Source organism: Microtus ochrogaster, chromosome 18 (genome assembly GCF_000317375.1).
Source record: "Microtus ochrogaster isolate Prairie Vole_2 chromosome 18, MicOch1.0, whole genome shotgun sequence".
Classification (NCBI taxonomy): domain Eukaryota; kingdom Metazoa; phylum Chordata; class Mammalia; order Rodentia; family Cricetidae; genus Microtus; species Microtus ochrogaster.
The window spans coordinates 15,749,193-15,773,627 of NC_022020.1; the positions used below are offsets into that span (position 1 = coordinate 15,749,193).

The 24,435-nt window shown below is 39.0% G+C and overlaps 1 protein-coding gene across 2 annotated transcripts in view; it reads right to left on the bottom strand.

The window, feature by feature from the left end:
• The window catches only part of Rttn (rotatin), a 135,438-nt gene that overhangs the window by 103,534 nt on the left and 7,469 nt on the right, over positions 1 to 24,435 (bottom strand). For both annotated transcript variants that reach the window (XM_005355846.3, XM_026783587.1), the window contains exons 8-11: positions 21,421 to 21,586; positions 19,566 to 19,744; positions 16,240 to 16,355; positions 10,847 to 11,017 (exon numbers count right to left, since the gene is read on the bottom strand). In XM_005355846.3, the coding sequence (XP_005355903.1) occupies positions 10,847 to 11,017; positions 16,240 to 16,355; positions 19,566 to 19,744; positions 21,421 to 21,586 (632 nt within the window). The remainder of the gene's footprint in view (positions 1 to 10,846; positions 11,018 to 16,239; positions 16,356 to 19,565; positions 19,745 to 21,420; positions 21,587 to 24,435) is intronic.

A 24,435-nucleotide genomic window follows, 5' to 3' on the forward strand; every position in this document is an offset into this window, starting at 1 on the left:
CTTCAGGTCAGGCTCTCCCACAACAATCATCAGTCAAGAAAATGCCCCTCAATTTGGTCAATATGATAGGGGCAATTCTTCAACTAAGGCTTCCTCTTCCCAGATGCAAAATAAAGGACCCAGGTGTTACGGGAGGTCCTCCCACTCCTCCAGCCCATTGGGGCGTGGTCTCTCAGCGGCTATAGGCTGGAGGAGTGGGAGGACCTCCCGCAACACCCAGACAGTCAGAAAACACAGGTATCTGGGGGAAAGCAGTCACAGCAAAGGGAACAGCAAAGCTCCAATCAGGTTATTATAGATAGTACTGAAAGGTGGAGAAAGGGAAAGATGCACCAGATCAACTAAGGCTTTGATTTTTCTTAAGGACTTGCTCACAGATGGAAGCCCGTGACAGGATGCAATCAAGTATTGAGACTAGTTTGCAAAGAATACAGGGTAAAATACAAAGGCAAAGATAGAGAAACCAATGAAGAGTTTACTGCAATAATATATATCAAACAGGACATTGGGTTCCACTCAGGTACTTTATATTGGAGAAATGTTACTTAAGGGCTGGAACTTTTGCCTAAGAATTAACAAATGAAAAATGAAGATACTACTTATTGAAATAACAAAGTCTATAAGAAGAAAACACGTAAGAAGCAAAGAATTATGTCTCAGGTGAGAAGTTAGGAGATACCACTATCCAAGTGAAGGTTTCAAAATGGAACACCAGAGCTCTCTAAGATACTGATGATATAAACCATATGATATGATATTGTGCATGGCTTGCCTGGAAACATAAACAAGTAAATCATATTTAATGGAATATGGAAGACAGAAATAACAAGACCTCAAGGAGATCTGTTTGTACATTTTACTTCGAAGTGTACTGCTCTGCATCGTTCAATCAGCAGCATCAGTCGCAAGACTCACACACATCCCTAAATGGCCAGAGGACAAGATTACGAAGTTCTCTGCTTTTACTTCTGCTTGCAAGCTGAGAAGAATACAAGAATATTCCTAGAATACACATGGATTCTGCATCTTCTGATTCAGGACTAGTATTTCCAGACAAGCCCCCACACACACACACATACATATACACACATACAACTAAAATATTTTTCACAAGATAACCAACATTTTAACCACATATGAATACTCTTCAAAGTTATTTACATATCAATTTCAAAAGAAAACCTCTGTGAACATGACAATTTTCAGGGCTCAAATTCTCCTCCAGTTGTTGGTGACTCCTCACAGGTAGAGGGCAGCAAAACTTCACATTTATGTACAATGGAGACATGAGGAGTAATGAAAGAGGATTTCTGTTTAGATGCCATTTTAAAGTAGTTAATTAAAGAAATATAAGTAAATAATATTCATTACAATTTCCTGCAGTGTCTAAAACTGATCTAATGAAGCTGTAAGTTAAAAACACAAATGTACTATCAAAAATTATAGACACTGATTTACCTTGAGAAAAACAATGAAAAATATCTATGTTCAACAAAAAAAGGACACGGCATATTATACACACACTATACATGCACACACAATATATACATGCACACACATGCAGTTCAGGTAATTGATAGGTCTTGTCTAGAAACATTAATCTGAGGAGTTTAAACAAGTAGATGGCTTTAAGAATCACAACTATATAGCTAATAAGGGCCAAGGTCTCTACTAGGATTCTATATTTTAATTTTTCACAAATCAAAATGCATGTTTTAAATGTAAAATTTTATCTTTTCCAAGATAACCTGGAAGTATATTATGAGTATTAAGAATTACTAGAAAATAGAATTGAATCTATATTCTCCAAACTTCCAGGAACACAACTAAGAACGGTTAGTAACTAAGGACACTGAAAAGACACAGGGGTAGTTCTCTAGCTGGCATCATTTTTCCTATGCATTCTGGGGAAATATATGTTTCTGAAAATGTCCCTTGACTTCAAGGAAACTAAACTATTCTAGACATTGCTAGACATTATTTAGTTAATAATGTACCCTGAGGTCAGTTATGACTGTGAACTTAACCTGCAGTCCTACTGTGTACATAACCTGCAATCCTCCTCTGTGCTTAGCCTGTTTTGAGTATAGCCTGTGCTGAACAAGGAACCACCTCACTAGGCCTTGCACTTCCCATGCAATCCGCTGTACAAGCTAAGCCAAATGCAGTTTTAGTCTTAAATTCACACTCTTACATGATTCTAACCCCGAATTATGTATGTGTATGTGTGTGTTGTGATAATTCATTTGCTGAAAGCAGCCAATCGCTTAGAAGCAATCTCAAAACAAATATTCACTATAAGTATTAAAAGCAATCTGTGGCTTTGATAACAACTGTTTGTAGTAATGGGTGTTACTCAATGTCAGTAACTTAAGATTTCTGGCCTGGGCGCTGGTGACACAAGCCTTTAATCCCAGAACTTGGAAGGCAGAGGCAGGTGGATCTCTGTGAGTTTGAGGCTAACCTGGTCAACAAGAGGTAGTTCCAGAACAGGCTCCAAAGCTACAGAGAAACCCTGTCTCGAAAAACAAAACAAAACCAAAAAAAAAAAAAGGAATTCTGTAAAGAATTCTTAATTCTTTCCCATGCTATGTTTCCTGCAGTATTCAATACATACAGAGCAAAGCCCTTTGTTAGGACAGGCATGACAAACATCAGACACAGATACACACATGTACAAGCATACACACACAAGCATCTGACACGGACACTGACCACACACCATGAACAGATCGTAGATAGACCAGTAACTACAAACCACAGACAGGCAAAACATACAGGAAGACAAATGAAGAATTCAAATTTGGACTCAGTCTTGACTACACTAATCCAAAAGGATGTTCTTTTCATTTTTCATTTCCAGATGGGATATTGAAGGATAATGGTGCCCTCTAAGGTTATCGTTAATGCATTAACTGACACACTTTCCTTAAAGTAGGCCAGGGTGTTTTCTTAAATAACTACACTATAAAATAGTTGTACATGAATGACGTGCGACATTTTACTACTAACAGTTAAATTCAGAGATATAACCTTACATTTAAAAATATAGTCAGGGCTGAGCTCCCAAAGTCCATTTGAAGAGTGGAAGGAATGAGAATATGAACAAAGAGGTCAAGACCATGATGGGTACACCCACTGCAACTGTCTACCTGAACTAATGGGAGCTCACCAACTCCAGCTGGACTGGGAAGAAACAAGCATAGGACCAAACTAGACCCTCTGAATGTGGGTGATAGTTGCATGGCTGGGGCAGACTGAGGGGCTACTGGCAGTGACTCCAGGATTTATCCCTACTGCATATATTGGCTTTTTGGGAACCTATTCTCTTTGGATGATACCTTGCTGAGCCTAGATATAGTAGGGAGGGCCTTGGACCTTCCCCAAAGCAATGTGCCTTCCCTCTGAGGACTGGATGGGGATGGAGTGGGAGGGTGTGTGCAGGGAATGGGAGGAAGGGAGGGTGTAGGAACTTGTATTGGTATGTATAATGAAAAAAGATGGTTTGTTTTCTTTTAAAAGAAAATAAAAAAAATATATAAATGAGTGTGTGTGTGTGTGTGTGTGTGTGTGTGTGTGTGTGTGTGTATCTCAAATCAGGGCCACTAAGATGGCTCAGTATTTAAAGGCACCTGCCACTATGCTTGAGTGTATAGGGCCTACACTGTAGAGGAGAGCCAATTTCCACAAGTAGCACTGTGACTTATTGTGGCACATGTACCCACAGACACACACACAATAAATAACAAGTAAGTGTTTAAAAACAGATAAAACATACGTAGTCAATAAGATTTGTAAACTATATTTGTGCCTATGAAAACCCATTTAATATGCATGAAATATTTTATTTTGCAATAAAAATTAACAAGTTGCTTCAATAAGGAGCAAAAGTGAGTGATAAAGCCCAAAGACTAGAAGCTGAGCAAGATTTCACAGCTCTGTGGCATGACCTTCAAAGCAACAAACTGGTAGCAGAGAGAAGTCCTTCCTGGAGGAGGTCCACAGTCCTTTTAGATGTGGTAATTTCTGGTGTGATGAGCTTGAACATTGTCTATTCAAGAAGGTGGTCAATAGGCTGAAATGCATTCAGCTGCATATTTTGTTTGAACATGTTAGCACTATAACAAAAAGTTACCTAAAAACAAAGCTTTTATAAAAAATGGGTTTTTAATCCCTAAAAAATTTAATTTTAAATGGTCTAATTAAGCTATCACACTTCATTATTTCAGAAGCAGTGTTTAGCCATGAATAGAAGAAATACTGGCTCAAGGCACTTTCAACTTTTTCACTTCTTAAATGTACTTCTTTTTAATTTTCCCACATATAATTGAGTCACAATTATATTTTCTTTTTTTTTTTTTGGTTTTTTTTTTCGAGACAGGGTTTCTCTGTGGCTTTGGAGCCTGTCCTGGAACTAGCTCTGTAGACCAGGCTGGTCTCGAACTCACAGAGATCCGCCTGCCTCTGCCTCCCGAGTGCTGGGATTAAAGGCGTGCGCCACCACCGCCCGGCCCACAATTATATTTTCCATGTACTATTTTTTATCCATTCTCAAGTAAAAATGATAAAACTTGCAGAACTACAAGATTTTTTAATATACCTATAATGAAACATGTTTTAGATGCTCAATTTCATCTAGTAATACAATACAGACTTAACCCAAAATATGAGTAAATACATTTGGCATAATGCTACTCCTTACAACATTAAAAAAAATCCTAAATTTAATTTTTCCATTATAAATTATGGAACATTTTTATGGTAAAATACTAGTATCCCTTAAAATTTATGAAATGCCTAATTACATAGAAATGTGTACTAGAGAGAAAATGGAATCATAAAAGTATAATTTTTATAATACTCTCAATTTGACAGTAAAGGAAAAGAGAAAAAACATAAATTAATATGAAATCATAAGTAAATTTTTGTTCTTCTTTATATATTAAAATATTCTCCAAGAGATTATTTTATATCCCAAATAAAAAGACCAAGTTTTTTAAAAGAAAGGATTAAGTAAAATAGAAAAGTAGATTTTTAAGAAAGTACTAAAAACGAGAACAAAAGTTTAATATCAAAGGTGGAAAAGCATCTCTGTAAGAGATTATGTCAATCACATGAACTGTCAAAAAACAAACTAACACTTGAATTCATATAATTAGCTCAAAGCATCAATATAGCTTAGATACTAAAACAAAGAACCAAATATCAAATATTAACCATATGAGTCAAACAATTAGGCTTTATCAGAGTTTATTTTTATTGATGTGTGTCTGTAATGTAAGCACAAATGTTATGTGGGTACCTGCTGTGGGATAATGCTCTTGTATACTATAAAGATTTGGCACTTGTATTAGGTTAATAAAATGCTGATTGGCTGTAGCCAGGCAATTAGTATAGGATGGGCAATCAGACTAAAGGAAGAGGAAAGCCAGGTATAAAGAAAATAAGATGAGAATGTCTTACTGAGAAAAGGTACCAAGCCAGGTGGCTAAACTTGGTGCCAAACCTGGGTAGAGTTGAGTCTTTTCTGAAAACACGTGCCTATAGGAGGTCCAAAACTTCTTCCGACCTCCAGATTGCTTGCCAAGCCACAGCAGTGCCAGGCATCTCCGGCCCCCTGGGGTTCTCCTGTGAGAGAGGCATCCTGCACACAGGCAGTCCCACATACCACTCCCAGTCATGGGGTTACACAACTGGAGGCAGTTTCCCTCTGGCACCCAGCAAAGGCTTGTGAATGGGTACTTGCAAGTTCAGTTTGAGTCCCCAGACACCCTGCAGTCTCCTAGGGAAATTTATCTAAATCCCTCAGCGAGGATTAGGAGCTTTGCCTTGCATCTCCTCCCCGGTTCTCTGTCTGCATCTCTGACCACAGCCGCTGTTCCCTGCTAGTCTGTTTGCCTACTTCTTGTGCCTTCGCTCAATTGTTCCCCCAGTTCCCCTGAACTCTACTGTTCTGCTGCGTTCTCTTACTGGCACACCCTGGCAAGGTCACTTTGACTTTGCTCTCTCACTACCATAGTGCCATGCTATGATTCTCCCTGCCCATCTACCCTTAACAGATCCACCCTCGTTTGCTCCTGCCTGCTCTGGCTCTTGTAGCCTGCAGGTCCTGCTGCTTCCTGGCTTTCTTTCACCTTACAGACAGACTACAGACCCAGTGTGTGGTCTCTGTTTCCACCTGCAGTCCTGCAACTTGTTTTTCTGTCTGTTAAAAAAAATCCTGTCTCGTTTGTATGCGTGGATTAAATATGTATGAATCATGTGATCATTACATACTTGTTTTAACAAGTCTTGGATGTCTGGGATTGTATGTTCTGTATGTCTTGGTTATAGCTAAGCTGATTATGACACATAGCTGCCCAGACTCAGAATTTGCACATGGGCTTTGCTGAATCTTGATGTGATGACAGAGAAAGTTTATTTATGCTGGTCTACCTTATTTTAATGAAAAACAGCTAAGAAAATTATGAATGGTTAAAAATCTGTAACAAAAGTTAAAAACTAGTAACTCCAAATTTAAACCATTCTAGAAAACTCCATGTGGGCATTTGCCATATTGAGTAAGGATGGAAAAGAAAGAGGTCATATGACCTCATAGCCATCTTAGATAGAGGACATAGGACTTCGCTGCCATCTTAGATAAAGGTGAGCACGTGGAAATGGGTCCACCAGTAGACATTAGGTTCCACGTTATCTTTGATTAGGACAGATTTCTGTATAATTCCTGTCCTGTCCTAAAAACAAGGTTTATGAAATCTAAGGTTTAAAATGATGGTTTACTAAAGTATCAAAGCTACACCTCTATATATCCATGTACAGGGATGTGTCTTGTTGACAACCAGATTTTGCAATAATGTTAAAACTTGGTTTTGCCTTCCACAGATTATGATTATGCTCTATGTTTGAGGATCACAGCTGAACACTAGAGTCTGAGATATTCCTATTTTACCATGCATAAACAATCTGACAAAGGGTCTACTCAAGTTAACAAAGACCAATTTAAAAATATATGTCTAGCCTTCTTACTTTTACTAACATTGGCAAGCTGTAGCTAATTTGCTAAACTACTAAAGACATACACGTTAACCATTAATTACCTCATAAAGGATCAACTTCTTTGATATGTTCAGATTTAGCTTTAGTTAAGCCTAACATTTATCTAATTTAGGTACAGCTAACAGATTTTGGTCCCCTGATCCTCAAACACTTCAGAGATCTGAGAATGTGGCATTTTAATAAAAAGGTTCTCATGATAGAGAGACGCCAGCTACAGGCAGCCTCCTGTCTCTGCTCCAAGAAGATACATGGCCGCAGAAGAACTTCCACCTGGAAGCTTGCTTTAAATGTAGCAAAGCCAGCCACACAGCAAAAAACTGCTTTGTACTTTAAACTATTGTCAAGACCCTGTCCAGACTGAGAACAATAAAAAAATCCAAGAAAGGTTAGGCCACTCTCCTCAAATTCCTGTTCCACAGAAAAATCTGTCAGGTCTCCTGGGCTTGACAGCTAAAGACTGGTAGTGCCTGACGGCCACAGAGAGACCTGGGAGAGCTGCCCTAGGGAGCTGCAAAGCTGCTCACTTCTGCTCCCTCGGGTAAAATTTACCCTTCTCGGGTCTGATGGGGTTTGATGACTAGGGTACCGATAGCCTTACCAGTTTAACAGCTCTCCCCTGACCCCGAAGACTACAACCACTTGATAGCTCATTAGTTCATTAGTTAAGTTTCCTGGTAAAGACACAGAAAGGCTTGCCTCATTCACAAGCTTCATAGTACAGGATAAACAGGTTTTAGATGAAATTCAGAGGTTCAGAGTTTTAACGTTAATAAACTCAATTTTTGGGTAAACTCATAACTACAAACAGTTTTCAAGAGTCCTTAAATTTCTGTGGATTTTACTGTTCCTAGCTTTTAAGAATAATGTTGGAGGATATTATTTCAAGGTCTGTTACTTTTATCTGTATGCCTGTCTTAAAACAGAGCTTAACAGCCAATGCCGAGGCAAAAGAAGGGATAGGCGGGGCTGGCAAGCACAGAGAATATTAGAATGAAAAGTCTAGGAGGAGAGGAAGAAGAAACAAGAGGAAGGGGGAGGACTTCATGAGCCAGTCACCCTGTTATACAGCCAGATAAAGAATAAGAAAAGAAAAGGCATATAGGATAAGAGAAAGATAAAATCCCTCAGGTCAAAGATAGATGAAGCTAACAAGAAACAAGGCAAGCCAAGGCCGAACATTTATAATTAAGAATAAGCCTCCATCTGTGATTTATTTAGGAGCCGGCTGGCAGGCCTCCCAAAAGAGCAAAGAGCCAAAAGAGTAAAAAACAACCAAATACAGAATAGGTTAGCAATAGAGAGTGTATGGAACCCTGCAGACATGTTGAATTCTCTCCTCCTCCTTCACTTGTTCAACTTCTTTTTTCAGTAAATTTCCTCGATTGTCTTCTAAAAATGTTCATACCTTTTATACCCAAAGCCATAGCCTTTTGCTATGACATCAAGATACAAATCTGTTTCAGCTGTTTTATAGACACCTGCATGTTCCTGCTACTATATCAGGGAATCTGGCCTGGGGGGTCAGTCTCTAGACAGGTCCACTCCTCCTGCCAGACTTGTACCAAGGTCAACCCACAGGTTGATATGGGATTCCCCTCTGTATGCTGTGATTACCATTGATAAATAAAGAACTGCTTTGGGCCTATAGCAGAGCTATAGAGGAACAGAGCTAGCAGGGAAAAACTACCCTGAATCTTGGGAGAAAGGAGGCAGAGTCAGGGGAAGCCATGGGGTTGCTGACAGAGACAGATGTGCTGAAACTTTGCTGGTTGGCCATGACCCCATGGTGTTGCACAGATTAATGGAGATGGGTTAAATTAAGATATAAGTATTAGCCAATAAGAAGTGAGAGCTAATGGGCAAGCAGTGACTTAATTAATACAGTTTCTATGTGTTTATTTTATGGAATCCGGGTGGCTGGGGAACAAACAAGTGGTCTCCTTCCAACAACAGGTGGCCTTCCAGATATGGCAGCCCCTGCACACCAGTTTTGAGGACACCAACCTGCTGAGAACTAACAGGTTGATTTCATCCACATGCCCACTCAAAAAAGCTCTGTTTTCTTCAAATTCTTGACACCACACAGAGGCATCTACCCCACCTCCAGAGAAACAGCAGATGCAATGGCTCAAGTACTCCTGAAGAAAGCATAATCCCCTAATGTGGCACGCCATCCCCCCAAGCTCCTAAGACATCAGTGCTGGTACCAACTCTCCAGACTCAAGGGCGTATCTGCTCTTTTGTCTGGCTCATTCACCCTTGTCTCTTCTGTACAACCAAGGCACATCTCTATTCCATTCTCTCTGGCAGTCTTCACTCTTCCCACGGCTAGCCCTGTTCAGAGGGCCAGTGTTAATTACCTATTTTTTCTCTTAGCAACCTGACTCTCCACTCCCTCAAGGAACAGATGCCTGAGGTCTCCAGGATGGCAGCTAACTGAATGTTTCTCCACCCATACCTCCCACTAAGCTTGAGTCCACCAACTCCCTAGTCCCCCTCCCCAAGTCATCCCATGCAAGCAGGAAGTAGCCAGACTTGAACTGGCACCCACATACTGAAGGAGTCTGGGATGTTCAAGTGGACCTATGCCTTGGGGGTGGAGGGAACCACTCCAAACCCTGCCCAGTCTCAGAAAGCCCACAGAGATGCTCAAGACCATACCTACAGGATATTTAAATGACCTCCTAAGAAAAGGCCATGTGGTTTCTCCTTTCCCCAAGACCATTCTGCAGTTGCTTTGCTCATTACACCTGGACTTTTAATTTGGCCTGATCTGACTTATTGCATGGGCAGAGGATACCCAGTAACCAGGGATCCGACCGATAATTATCGTGAGGAATAGAAGAAGCCTTGGGTAAAGGTGTAAGGGGCAGATAACTTCCTGAGTGAATGTGCATTACTGACATGGGCAGAGCCTTCCTCTGATCAGTGTGCACTGGATACATAAAATATCAAGCATAGCTTCCTCCTTTGCTATGACTATAAGCTGAGACTCCTCCCCTACAGAGACTGTGGTGGTATGAATGAAAATGCTCCTCATTGGCTCATATATTTAATTGTTTGGCTCCCAGTTGGTGGACTGTTTTATAATTAAGGGATGGCCTTGTGGGAATTGTGTCCTTGAGAGTAGGGCGTGAGGTGTCAAAATGCCGTGCCTGCACAATTCAGTCTCTCTCTCTCTCTCTCTCTGTCTCTCTCTCTCTGTGTGTCTCTCTGTCTCTGTCTGTGTCTCTGTCTCTCTCTCTCCTGCTACTGGTGGATCCCAGCTACAACCCCGTTGCCATGTCTACCTGCCTGCCTGCTTTGCTCCCTGACATTATAGTCATGGACTCACCTTCTGAAACTGTAAGCAAGGATCCAATTAGATGTCTTCTTGTATAAGCTACCTTATCCATGATGTCTCTTCACAACAACAGAAGAGTAACTAAGACAGTGATCTCCTAGCAAGATTAGCTAAACTTACCTCCTTGTTCACCTGCATACAATAAACCCAACTCCTTGATTCAGATGTATAAATTAAATACACTAAGTGTCTGGGTTGCTGCAGGTGATGGTGTGTCTCCATCAGAGCGCACGGCCTAATGATCCAAGCTTTTCTGTACATGGGTCTGTGTGTCTGTCCATTTTCATTCTCTCATCACCCTAGTCAGGTTCCCAGGGTCAAATCAGGGAGGATATGGTACTATACCTTGTATATTTTGAAAATATTCTACAACAGACCACCTTCACACCATTAAATAGCCACTTCTTTACAATTTTCAGTACAAACACCAAGCCGTATGTTCCTCACCTTTTCAACAGGGAGGAGAGTTTGCAGGAGCCGAACAGAGAGCAGAGCAATGCTGACGAAAGCCATCCTGTGGTGCACTAGCAGAGCCTCGGTTCGCTCCAGGCTGAAGCTGGTTTTACGGTAACAGATGGTTTCTCCAAGGGAACCTAATACTTGAAGCAGTTTCTCTTTCTGGAAACATTCAAATAAGACAAAAAACAAAACAATCAACTTTGCATATAAATATACAAATGTCATTGAGAAGAAATATTGTTAAAATGCTATTAATAATCCGACATAGAAACTTATGCCGCTCAACAAAAACAACCAACATCAGATGATAAAAAAAAAAGGAAAAGGAAATGACAAATGCATTGACATTGTAAAGAAAGTCACGAAAAAGCCTAACTAACGATGACAAAAACAACAAAATACAGAAAAACTTCTCCCATTTCCACTGCCTAGTTTTCCAAAATGGAGCACACAAACATATGAACCTTGCTTCAAATGTGTGTCTGAATATGTGCTGAATACAGTGGCAAATATAATGGAGTAGAGGAAGTAATTTGACAGACAGATTCTCAAATGGATTCAAATATTATTAAATAATAATAAAGCAGAAGCCAACTTAAAAAAAAAGGTCAAATTACATCAACTTTCTTCTCAAGTAATAATGTTATTTCAAGAGGAAAATATTTTACCATTATGAATTTCCATGTAACTTACCACTTAACCAGAACACTGTATCTTTTATATTGAAAGGTACATATAACATAAAGAGAATCATAAAGCATAAATAAACTGACTTGCCAAGTTATGACAATATAGACCAAAATATATTCTATGTATACTTGATATGATCCCTAACTACCTGCGTTCCTAACAGACAGCTTCCATGAGACAGTACAGCAGAACAGTGACAGAACACTGGAAATCTTACCCCCAACGCAGTACACATAAAACCACCTGTGAACTAAGGACACTGGACACTCACTACAAATTACTTGGGAATTTAAAAGCAATGAGACATGAAAGACTGTTTGCCAGGAAGCTACAATGGCAGTGACAGAGATTGCAATGAAATGAAAATGAAGGACAACAGGAGGAGCTGGATGTTACCTGAAAGAAAGGCATAGCTCCCAGCTCCTTGACCAAATTGTCATGTATAGAAGGGAAAATGTAGACTTGATTTTTATGTGCAAAGTAGAACGAGGTACAAATCTAATTTTAGTAAGTGCTTAGCAATAATTTTAGCAAGTGCTTAGCAATAATTTTTCTGTTTTAACAAAAATGATTTTCTCTATTTACTTCAAATGAATAAAAGTATTCAATTCTAGGGAAGATTCATTATACTGTACATAAAGAATGTTAGACACGACTGAACTATTTAGAACTATCTTGAAATATGATTATATATCCTTAACTACTTAATCTCTAAATTGATAACGGTATGTTGTGTTACCCCTTTAATGACTTAACAACAATAGTCTATCATTTATATTAAATTTGGCCAAAGTAGGAAGAAAAAGAAATTTCAGGTTTTTTCTTCTTTTAATATAACAATGAATAAAATAGCTCTTATCAAGAAGGTATTAATTCTTAAATAAACCACGTATGCTTTCAAGTACTAATATTTAACCTTAGCATTTCTTATGTACCAACTTGTATTTGTATGACAGATTTAACCTTTAAAGTTAAAAAAAAAAAATTCATTGAGTAACAAAAGATCAGTAACCAGAAGTGAAAGTGAATGACTAACTTTCACAGATGAATGTTCTGGCCAAGAATCTTCAAGCTAATTTAAGAAAAAACTGATAATCCATTCCTCACATTTCTAAGGATAAAATCACTTGCCGAAAACCTTCAATATGTGAAAAAAAAAATCTACTTTTTAAAAAAAAGGACTGTGAAGGAGCATAACTTTTAAAGAAAAAAAATTTAAAGAATTATTTTATAAGGTACCAGAGATGTAGTTCAGTTGGTTGTATAATTGTTCAACATGCAGAAAGCTCTAAATTTAGTGCTTTGGAAAGGTATCTCATGCTTGTAATCCCAGCATTTGGGAAGTGGAGACAAGAGGACCACAAGGTCAGCATCATTTCCACTACACAGCAAGTAGGGAAGCCAGCCTAGGATACATGAGACTCTGTCTCAAAAACAGAAGCTATAATCATAAATTGGAAAGTTTAAAAACATATTAGACCTATATGTCACTTATTTATCTTTTCAAGACGCATATGTATCATTTAAGAAAAACACAATAGATATTTATATACACAGTGCTGTTATAGTTAGGAGTTTAATGGCCTCCAATGTCTAAGGGCTAAAGGCTTGGTCTCCAGGGTGATGCTACCAGGAGGCAGAGCCCTGTTGGAATATCCTTAAGTCCCTGGAGGTTTTTATTTGAAGAGGGCTGAAGGACCCTTTACCTCTTTCCCTTTCTTTTTGCTTTCTGGTGATGAGGTATGCAGATTAACATCATGCAAAGACCGCCATTGCTATCACACACACTTACTCGAAACCCAAAGCAACTGGGCTGAATGAATGAATGAAATTTATGGCCTGGCAATGCTGACACATGCATGGGCAGCCCCTATATGGAGGTTCTGTTGAACCTGTCAACATTGGGTTTCATAGTCTAAGTTGATGAGGACAACTGATTAGGTCTCTTCCTTAAGAAGGCACCAGATCTCATTACAGATGGCTGTGAGCCACCATGTGGTTGCCGGGAATTAAATTCAGGACCTTTGTAAGAGCAGGCAGTGCCAAAACTGCCTCTTCCCAGAGTTCTCGTACTCTGGCTGTCCTGCCTATACTTCCTGCCTGGCTACTGGCCAATCAGTATTTTATTAAACCAAAAGAAGTGACAAATCTTTACATGGTACAAGACCATTGTCCCACAGCATTGCTGTGATTATATCTGTCTATATTTAATTAAGATTTGTTTGGGCTGTTGGAAAATGGACTGTTAGTAACCCTTGGGAATAGAAGTCAGAACATAAAGACACAAGTAAAATACACATAATGCAGCTATTTACATAATGAACACTTGCATATTAATTAGATTTCTGATGCTAATGCTTGAGATAATTAACTTGTCAAGAAAAAAGAGGAAAGGCTCAGTCTGTAGTTGTCACCTAGACACAGAGGACCCAAGATGAGAATAACTCACTGATAGAAGGTACCAAGCCATGTGGCTAACACAAACAAGAATTATGGGTTAATTTAAGATGTAAGAGTTAAGTTAATAAGAAAGCCTGAGCTAATAAGCCAACCAGTTTAAAATTGATGTAGGTCTCTGTGTGTTTCTTTGGGACTGAACAGCTGGGGGACCAGGCGGGACAGAAACCCGTCAGCAGAGTAACAGAAAATTCAGTAACTGTAAGTCATCAGAAGGGCTGGGACCACAGCTAGGTGGACAGAACATGACCAGCACATTCAAGGTCCTGGGTTTGATTCCCCAACATTTACAAAACACTAAACAATTTATCTTAAAAGCACAAAACTGTCATGTCAAAGGAAAGAAACACAAAAAGAAAAGGCCCTGTAGTGCCTCCAAGCAATTAATGTAGCAAGAACATTGACGGAGGGGACCATGGAGTCTGACAGTCAGATGATCTGAGAAGATGGAAATGATGGGGAGACTGAGATGGTGAGAAGCTAAAGCCAAAGGACTGCACAGGAGCGCACTGCACAGAATGAAGTCTGCAAGTCAGACACAGTTCTACGTCCCTGCTGAGATGTAGATAGGACACTAAAAATTCAAGTCTCAACCAATGGAAGTCACTAGAAATCAATGGAGACATCCAATAGGAGACCCAGTAGAATCTAGACCTATATAAGGAGGATACTCTAGGACTATAGTTTTTCGCTCTTGATACTATTGATACTTTCAGCTAAAAACATATTTCATATGAGGAGCTGTCCTAGCTTCTGTCTATTAGATGGCACTACCACTCCAGCTATGAGACGTAAAATGTTTCTAGACACTGCCAAATGTCCACTGGAAGACAAAAGTGTTCAACGTTATGAGACACTTTCTAGCAAAACTTTAAATAGGCCTCAGTGAAGTGAGACTGCTCTGCAAATAACTTAGCCACTTGTTAGAACAGACTGTAATTCCACAAGGACAAATGCATTAAAAATCAAGACACACAGTGTAACATCCAGCCAGGCATGAGGATGCATACCTATAATCTCAGCACTGGAGGCTGGAGCAGGAAATCTTCAAGGTCAAGGCCAACCTGGAATATCTAGCAAGACTGTGTCTCAAAAATAAAAATAAAGAGAAAGGCAAGTGAATAATATCTATTTTTTTAAAAGATCGTTTATATAAGGCACTGAGAAAGCTAGGACAAAATCCCACATCTGTTCAAGAAAAAAGAAGAAAAAAAATACCCATCAAATTGAGGAATGCAGAGAACTTCCCCCACTTCATACGAGCACGTATGAAAACGGGAGAACTCAGGCTGTACCTAGTCCTTAAAGGCACAGCACATCCACTCCCATTGCACTCAATGTTGAAGCCAGAGCAATGGGGCAACAAAAGAAAGTAAAGAATATCTAAACTGACTAAACAGAAATAAAGCTGTCTTTATTCATAGATAGCATCCTAACACTGTTTATTCACAAATAGTATGATTCTATAGAGAGAAAATCATAAAGAAATTACCAAAGCCAAAACAATGAGAGAAAAAGCCTCTGAGGATCAACAAATTCAACAAGGTCACAAGGTAAAAGATAATACAGAACACTGTTGTATTTCTAGACACTAGGACAAATCGAACACTTTTCTTTAAAATTCATTGCGATGACATTAATGTAAGAAATTTCATGGAGAGAAATCTAAGTTACATTTTTATGAGATATATTTTTACCTTTTTTGAAAACAAACTAAGTCAATATAACTTTTTTCTTAAAATTGTAAGGAAAAAAAGGAATTCTTTCAAGTAACTTTAAGGTACAATATTTCAACTGTATGTCCTAAAGTTTAAATTTACCCTAAGTCAGAAAGAACTGCTAGAAAACACGGAGATATCTGAATTGTTCCATGGTAGCAATGTTGCTATTCTGAAGCTATTTTATAAATTCTAACCATTAAAGTTAATTATTCTGCTCTTGCTATAAACTAATACTTTCTATGAGAAAAAGTATAAGAAAAACTTAAAATCAGAAAATAGCAATACAACTGGTGAATCTTTAAATTAGTTACCATAGTCCTCTGTTACAGAAAGGAAGGATAGTGTGAAAACCATCATACCCGAGTGGCCTCTTATTGTTCTCCACAGATTTGTTTCTATTAATGTAAAACAAATCACTGAGGAAAAGATTCATTTAGATGCATATAAAATAAGCTTATTATGTATTTTGCCAGAAAGTAAAACCTACTATACCCTAAAGAAGATTATTCTCACCACATCTATAGCAAAGAGGCTGCTATCATCCCAGATGTCAGGTGAAATTGCTTGTCCAATGAGCATCAGGTCCTCTGCAAGTAGTTCCAGAACTCTAATTATCATTTCTCGGCTACCTAGATATAGAAACAGGAGAAAGGCAAGGGGGGAAAAGTCAGTCAATTCTCGGATAATCTTTTGGACCCCCTAGCTAGGCATGATCCCAAAGTCCTATTTCCCCATCTTTGACATTTTTAAAACTGATGGCAAGATGAATGAGGACGTCACAATCTGAATACAACAAACCAAATGGACTCATAAGTGGAAAAGTTACTCAAAAGTAGAAATAACTAAAAATGCCATGAAACAGATTTAACCAATTTCAAATTCAGAGCCTATCCATGTTACATATTATATGCAACAAAACAAGCAAATTTAGAGAATGCATTCTAATCACTTCTGTCTAGCAACACAAGCTTTAAGTTTTATCACATATGAGTATTTTTATACCTAAGAGTAACATAGAAAGTTAATTCTGTACCACAGAAACTAAAAGAATAAATGTCCAGCCACATAATCATCTACTAAACAAATTATAAGAAATACCATCCACAGCTGAGAATGTAGCTAAGTTGGTTGGGTGCTTGCTAGCTTGCTTGAGGCCCTGGTTTCTTTCCCTGCATGTCCAACACCAGTGTGGTAAGGCACACCTCAGATCCCATTACTCAAGAGGTGATGGCAAGAAGATCAGAAGTTCAATGAAGCACAAATAATAAAACCCAGAGTCAGATACTGGGGTTCAACCCAAAAGCCAGAAAAGAAAAGCAGTCAAGCCACTAGAGAAGTCTCAGTCTCTCTCCTCCCATTTTATATTCTCCCTAGTACTAGGACTAAAGACATGTGACTCCCTAGTACTGGGATGACAGGTGTGAGCCGCCAACACCTGGATTTGGTTCTGCACTGATCTTGTGTAGCCCAGGGTGGTCTTGAACTCAGAGATCCATCTCCCTTTGTCTCCCAAATCCTGGGATTAAAGATGTGTGCCACCGCTGCCTAACATCTGGTGGCTTAGCTTTGCCCTTCTGATCTTCAGGCAAGCTTTCCTTATTAAAACACAAATAAAATATAGTTCTTGAGCTATGTAGTAAGTTTAAGTCCAGGCTGGGACACCTGAGACTCTGTCTATAAGACAGACAAACAAAAACACCACTACCCACAAACATGCCGAGACATGCTGTGCTAACTAGACATGGTGGTACACCACACCTTTGATACCAACACCACTTTACATAACCTGTTCGTGATCACATTACCAGGCCATCTCAAAAGAACACACCAACACTCCCCTAAAAGAAACCACTAATCTCTTTTTTTAGGTGAGACTGAAAACAAAAGCATTTCCAAAATTCTGAATGAGGCAAATTTTAAAATAAGCTTATCCTATCCTTCACCTTAAAGGTTAATTCCTAACGAATTATTAGTTAAACAAACTCCTGAATCACAGAGATCTACATTCATTTTTTTCATAACAGCTGGAGCAAACTCTCTCTGAACCTCTTACAATGCTGAACAATTACAAATTATGCAATAATTTACTGCAAAAGGGCAAGGGAACATTTAGAAATTTTTATGTGCAAGATATAGCTTTATAATTATCAATCTGACTTTTTACAACAAATTAAAGAAAGGTTAAATGGAAAATCATTAAGTCTAAAACTGTTCTTCCCGATATACCAGACGAATAAACAGAAACACTTGATGATGCCAAAGTTCACCTCTCCATCACACAGCATTGTCTGGTGTCAAGTGTGCACTCACACCCACTGTGGCAAGGAAAGGGGCAGGGCTTGCCGAGGCATAAGTGTTTCCCAAATTTACACCTTTGTTCCACTTTCCTCCCCATCACCTCCACGCAGCAAAAGAACAAAAACAGAAAAATCTTAAAATTTAAACTAGTAATGTGGGATTTATTTTGATAATTAAACTAACAAAGGCAAAACTCATTTATATTTTTTAACTTGACAAGTTTATCAACTACAAAAATGTGTAGTTTTAGGCATGAGTACTTGTCTAGAAATCATAAAAACCTGGTTCAATTTCCAAAACTGAGGGAGAACATAAAGACTCGCAGAATAAAAATCATTACTGCATCCAGTACTTTGTTTACAATGAAAAAAAGTTGAAAAGCAGGGACTCCGCATTTAGAGCCTTTGGTCAAGGTCCTGCTGTTGGCCATCTGACATTAGGTAAGTCCAAAATCATTTGAAGCCCTAGCTTCCTCCTTTGAAAACGTGAGGACAAAAATACTAACTGCCACTGCTGAATAAGAAAGTAGGTTGCTGACAGATACAGGCTATAACCCTCATGAAATCAAGTACCAATATACCACCAGCTGAGCAGCAGGGACTCTACAGAGGGCTTCATTAGCAGACTCCGGTAGAGATGAGTCATCTTGTCACTGGTACCACTCTTTAGGAAAAGCATACGTAGTACACATGAGTAAATTGTGACCCAGAATATTTGGGGGCTGCTTTACAGGAAAAAATATGTTATAATAGTCGGGAGGTGGTGGCACATGCCTTTAATCCCAGCACTCAAGAGGCAGAGACAGGCGGATCTCTATGAGTTCAAGGCCAGTCTGGTCTACAAGAGCTAGTTCCAGGTCAGCCACGGCTGTTACACAGAGAAACCGTGTTTCAAAAAACAAAACAAACAAATAAAAAATTATAAAGTGTAAAGGTTAGGAATCCAGCTTCAAGGTTTGGTTACCATTTCCTGGCTTATAAGATATAAATTCAGCTGGAGAGATGGCTCAGCAGTTAAGAGCACTGGCTGCTCTTGAAAAAGACTCAGGTTTGATTCCCAGCATCCACATGGTGGTTTATAACCCTTTGTTATTCATTCAAGGGGATCTGATGCCCTTTTCTGCTCTCCATGGACACAAGCACAAACAGCCAGACACATAAAAATAAATAAATCTCTCTCTAAAAGGCATGAGCAACAGAGAGTATCTCAAACAGCAACTAGAGTGAGAGTGATTTTTGTTGTTGGTCTTAATGTATCTTTCTTAACTTTTTTCACCTAAATTTTATAGTTAGTGTTCATATATTTAAAATACAGAAGAAGCCCTTGATAATAAAAATCTATCAATAAAAAAAATACTCTATTTGAATATAAGCATGGCACCCACATTTAATAAAGTAAAAAAGGAGAGAAGTTTATTAATTTCATTGGAGAGCTAAGTAAAAATAGATACTAAAAATCTTAATATGAAAGAGAAGGAGCCAGTCAGCCATAGGAGACACATAAACACAGTCTGTAAGGAAGGAGATTCCGGACACGCTAACCTGTTCTTAGCAGAGGAACCGCTGCCTCCAGGATGGAGATACAGAACTGGGGAAGACTGAGCTGCTGGAATTGCAACTCCAGTGCGCCCTCCGTCTCCAGCTCCGGCAGATCTTCATGTGCCGCGTCCAAAGAAGGCACAGATATCCTAGAGTTCACGTGAGCATGTGCACTACTCCCGCTGGAGAGTAAACAAAAGGCAGACCTTGAGTTAAGGAAGCAAAGCTCCAACAGACCTGCTGTTCCCTGCTGCACAACAGAACTCACACAACTCACAATCACACTGATTCATGTAACAATTCTGACAAATTACACTAAATTCCATAGAGAGAGCATAGACTATACACGAAGGAGCTTGGGGTGCAGCTCTATGACACAGCACTTACCTATCATGTACTAGACTATGAACTTCATTACCACAAAAGAAAACTTGAACATGAAGTGGAAAATGTATTTATTTACACGTTGATTTTCATACTGATGATTCTGAAACACCACATTCCATAGCAGCAAACATGAGCAGCAACAACCCACTCACTTCTAAAACAAAATATGTAGGCTTACAGCAAAGCATCGAAGGGAGCCAGTTTATCCTCTGCTGAGGGCTTCTGTGATATTCGGCTACTGTTCTAATAAGTAAGCCAATGTGAGCAACTAATGAATGGCCTCAAAGATACCATGGGAAATGGGTTACTTTATTAGCATATAATCAACATCATATAATGATTCTGAAAGAGGTTTCTCCACTAAAAAATTCTTACTTTAGGTCCTCAAAATTCTGATTTTTGTTATTCACAACTATAGCTGAATCATTGAGATATGCTATTAGGACATTTAAAACTGCCCAGATTTTATGCCTATTTCCTTATGCCTTAGATTCAAGATGCCAAGCATCCCAAAATATGGACGTAAATCACCCAAGTTTCTCTCATGCCTGACAGACCCTGTGAGGGTGCTGTTCACACATATAGAACAAGGCAGTAAAGCATGCCTTATATCATGGTAAAAAAAAAAAATCTGTAAGTCATCAGTCAAGCACAGCATGAGCACTGTACTCTCCTGCCACACACAGCCCCAACTCTACTCCTTAGCAAGTGATTTCAACCCCTTGAAAATGCAGGCTTTTCTGTAAACAATGGCAATAATAACAATGACTAGCCTATTATAAAACTGTCTGAAGGTCACTAAGAGATCAAGAATGTAAAACATGTGGTACCAACACCATACTCATGAGTACCTGAATCTGTGTAAGCCTGTAACACAGCAGCAACACCAACCAAGCCAAGACACAGACTACCTTACTGAACATTATATAGGACGGCAAGCAAGAGAATGGCCTGGGATAAACTAACACAAAAATTCAATGCCATCCCTTCAAGTGAACATATGAAAACTCTGCATTCACACAGACAAATGATGCCCCTTGAAAGAGTATCCATCTAAAAAATATTCTCTAACTATTCCTTTCCTATACAATTTTAAATTATGGTTAGACTTACAAAAATGTGTATAAAAATACCATTTAAAAATTTAAGTCAGGTATTGAGAGACAGTTTCATGGATAAAGGCACTTACCAGGAAAGTCTGATGACCTGAGTTAACCCCTAAAACACATGTAAAGGTTAAAAAGAGAACAAAACCCACAAAGTTGTCCTCTGACCGCCACACATTTGCAGAGCACAAATGCCGTCACGCTGGTTTGGTAACACAGAAAGTCAGGAAGAAAATATAAATGCGTACTGACTATGAAAGCTAGTGATTTTAACAAGCCTATACACAGGGCAATAATTCAAGAGGAGACAGGAAGGAACAATTCTGTCCACATAAAATACAAACAAGAACACAAGAGCCAATCACCTGGAAGACACTGCATCCCAGTCCTGACCATCTCCTCGGGGCCGCTGGCCTGTACGCCCAACCACAGAAGGTCGAGGGCTGCTACTTCCTGGGGACGGGTTTGGGGAATGGTAAGTACCTCTTGCTTCATGACAGTAAGACAAAGAAGAATTCTGGGAGATTGTGTCTGGAGAAATAAAGAAATATAATTGTGCCTTAGTAGTATAGAAACAGGCTTCTGATAATATGGATTATATCCACTAGTCTTCCAGAAAAATTAACAAGAGACAAAATGATTCCACAGGAACAAAATTCAAAGAGAAAGTCAACCTTTCCAGAAAATATTCATACAACACATTCCTGACATGATATTAAGAAACTCTGGGTAGAGACTTCAAGACTGTGAAGCAGAACTAGGTAACATCTCCCAGATTTAAGTTCTCAAAGCAGGGGCTTGAACCACATTCAAACACCAAACAAAATAAAACATCAATCTAAATATGAGCTAAAGGCATAAATGCTCCTCCCAGCCATTAGAAAATCTTCAAGGCAATGGATTCTTAGATATTGAAATCAAAAACATAAACAACCAATTAAAATGGATCAACTGACTTTATCACTTTAAAACTTTTGTTCATCAAAATATATTACAAGAAAGTCTAAAGACAAAAAACAGTGTGGTAAAAATATTTGCAAAGTATATATCTAGTAAGGGTTTAATATTTTGAATATATTAATGACTCCTAAAGCTCAACAGTAAACAAAGAACTAGCTAAAAATGGGCAAGGATATTAATAGCCATTTCTCCAAAGAAGACAAAAAAATAAGAAACAGCACATGAAAAATCACTAGTGAGTTTGTCACTCATCATTAGTGTTTGGAGATGCAAAGAGAAAGGACAGCAATAACCCACTTGGCACCTATGAAATGTTACAATAAGGAGCAAGAGCATGAGTAACTACGATATGCTCAAAGCTTTATGCAGGGCTTTTAGAAAAGGAAAATACTGTGGCTACCATGAAGGGCTTGGAGACTTGCCAAAGCTAAAGATCTTCAGCTCCATTGCTACACACACAAAAGACCCAAACACACACATGTAGGACACTGTTCACTGACACACGACTCAAGTTAGATACAACATACAGGCTCCTAAAGAGATGAATGAATAAACAAATACGGCACATACGCACAATGGAAAACTATTCAGCAATAGGAGGTAAAAAATACTGATACACGGTATAACAAAGATATGGCTTTAAAACATTACAAAGAAAATGAATCAGACACAAAACAACAAATTCTGTATGATCTCACATATATCTAGAATAGAGAAAATTCTCAATAAAATGAGAGTTTAACAGAGGGGTTAGGGAAAGAAGAAATGGGGAGTTGTTACTTAATGCCTCTCTTCGGGGTAACAAATAATGTCTACAGAGAGCTGTAAAACTGAGCATTAAATGCATAGTGCATACTTTTTTAACAAGCCATAATTACGTTTATGTTATAAATGCATGTGAGCCAGGCTTAGTAGTACATGTTTTTATTCCCAGAACTCGGGAGGCAGAGATAGGGAGGTAGAGATCAATATGAGTTCGAGGCCAGCTTCATCTACATAGTGAGTTTTAGGACAGCAAGAGCTACATAATGAGATCCTGTCTCAAGAAAATTAAATAAATGAATAAATAAATAAATAAATGTGTTCACCTATATCTATAGATAACACACAGGATAGGGAAAGAAGACATAATAGCATTCCATATCACGTGTGTATTTGCAAACAGCTAAAGACAATAATAAGCACATGATAGATACACTGACAGAGGACAGAATTACAAGGGGAAAGAATTAGCACCTCGCACTTCTCATAGTACTTCAAAAACTATGAAATGCTCACCCCTGTAACCTCTCTCACCTACCTCACTTCCTGGCACCTGGCTCAGGACCCCCGTGCTCTGCCAGTCCACGTTTGCCCTGCTCAAGCACATTAGCCACTTGCCACCTTGGGCTCTGACTCCCCTGGAATACTCTTCCTGTAACACTTTAAGAGGAAGGCCACCATCCATCTAAAAAGAGTGGCGACCTGTTCTGTCACATCATATTTTTATTTCCTTTGAACACTTCTTGTTAGAAACACAAACCTGATTTTCATTATCTTCCTCAGCTGTCTAAAATATAGGACTGTAAGTATTGGGCTGCTCCGTCAGTGCAACCTACCCTGAGGCTAGTCTATCAGCTGGATATGGTGGGAAATACCAAAGAACAGATGCATACAGTCTGCCTTCAGAGACCATTTCTATTAATACAAAACCTTTTTCTCTGATAGAGCATGGGGGCCAAGCTCTCTGGGATCACTTACAAAACTTCATGTCCCACAAATATAATGAGAGCCCACGGCCTCTCAGTCTACAGTAATTGCAGTGCAAAGTACAAATACTCAAGTAGCAGAGGATGAGTGAAGCTCTCAAGTAAACAGAGTAACAAATGACTGGAGTTTTATATTCACCTCTCAAAGCACGGTGTATAGGCTCACAGAAATCAGTTTGCAGAGAGCTCTGCCCATGCCACCCTGTACCCCATCTGTCCACTAGGTGACACTTTTCCTATAAAAAGCCTGCTGCTGCCAGCACATCTACATATGCTACAACTCAAAAAGCATAAACGTGGTTTTACTAAAATACAGATCAGTGTTTTTCAAACAAAACAATTTGTTAACACAACATATACCTTGTATTAAAATTCCCTAAGTCCCACATGAATTGTCACAATCTGGATCCTAATCCCCAGCCCCATAAGAATGGGGAATCCGGGGATGAGCAGAAAAGTATCTGCAAATGCCTAAGCAAGTAAATTCACCACAAAGAAGCTTCAGATAATGGAACTTCTGCTATACCATCCTCAGATGAAAAGCCAGAAGCTTCAGAAGGGAAACACAGCAGAAACAGAAAGGGTTAGGAAAGGGTGTGAGAGGTGAGAACAGCCAGGACACTGCACAGTTGAGCAATGAAGCACACTTGCTGATCTTCCTCAGCACCCAGG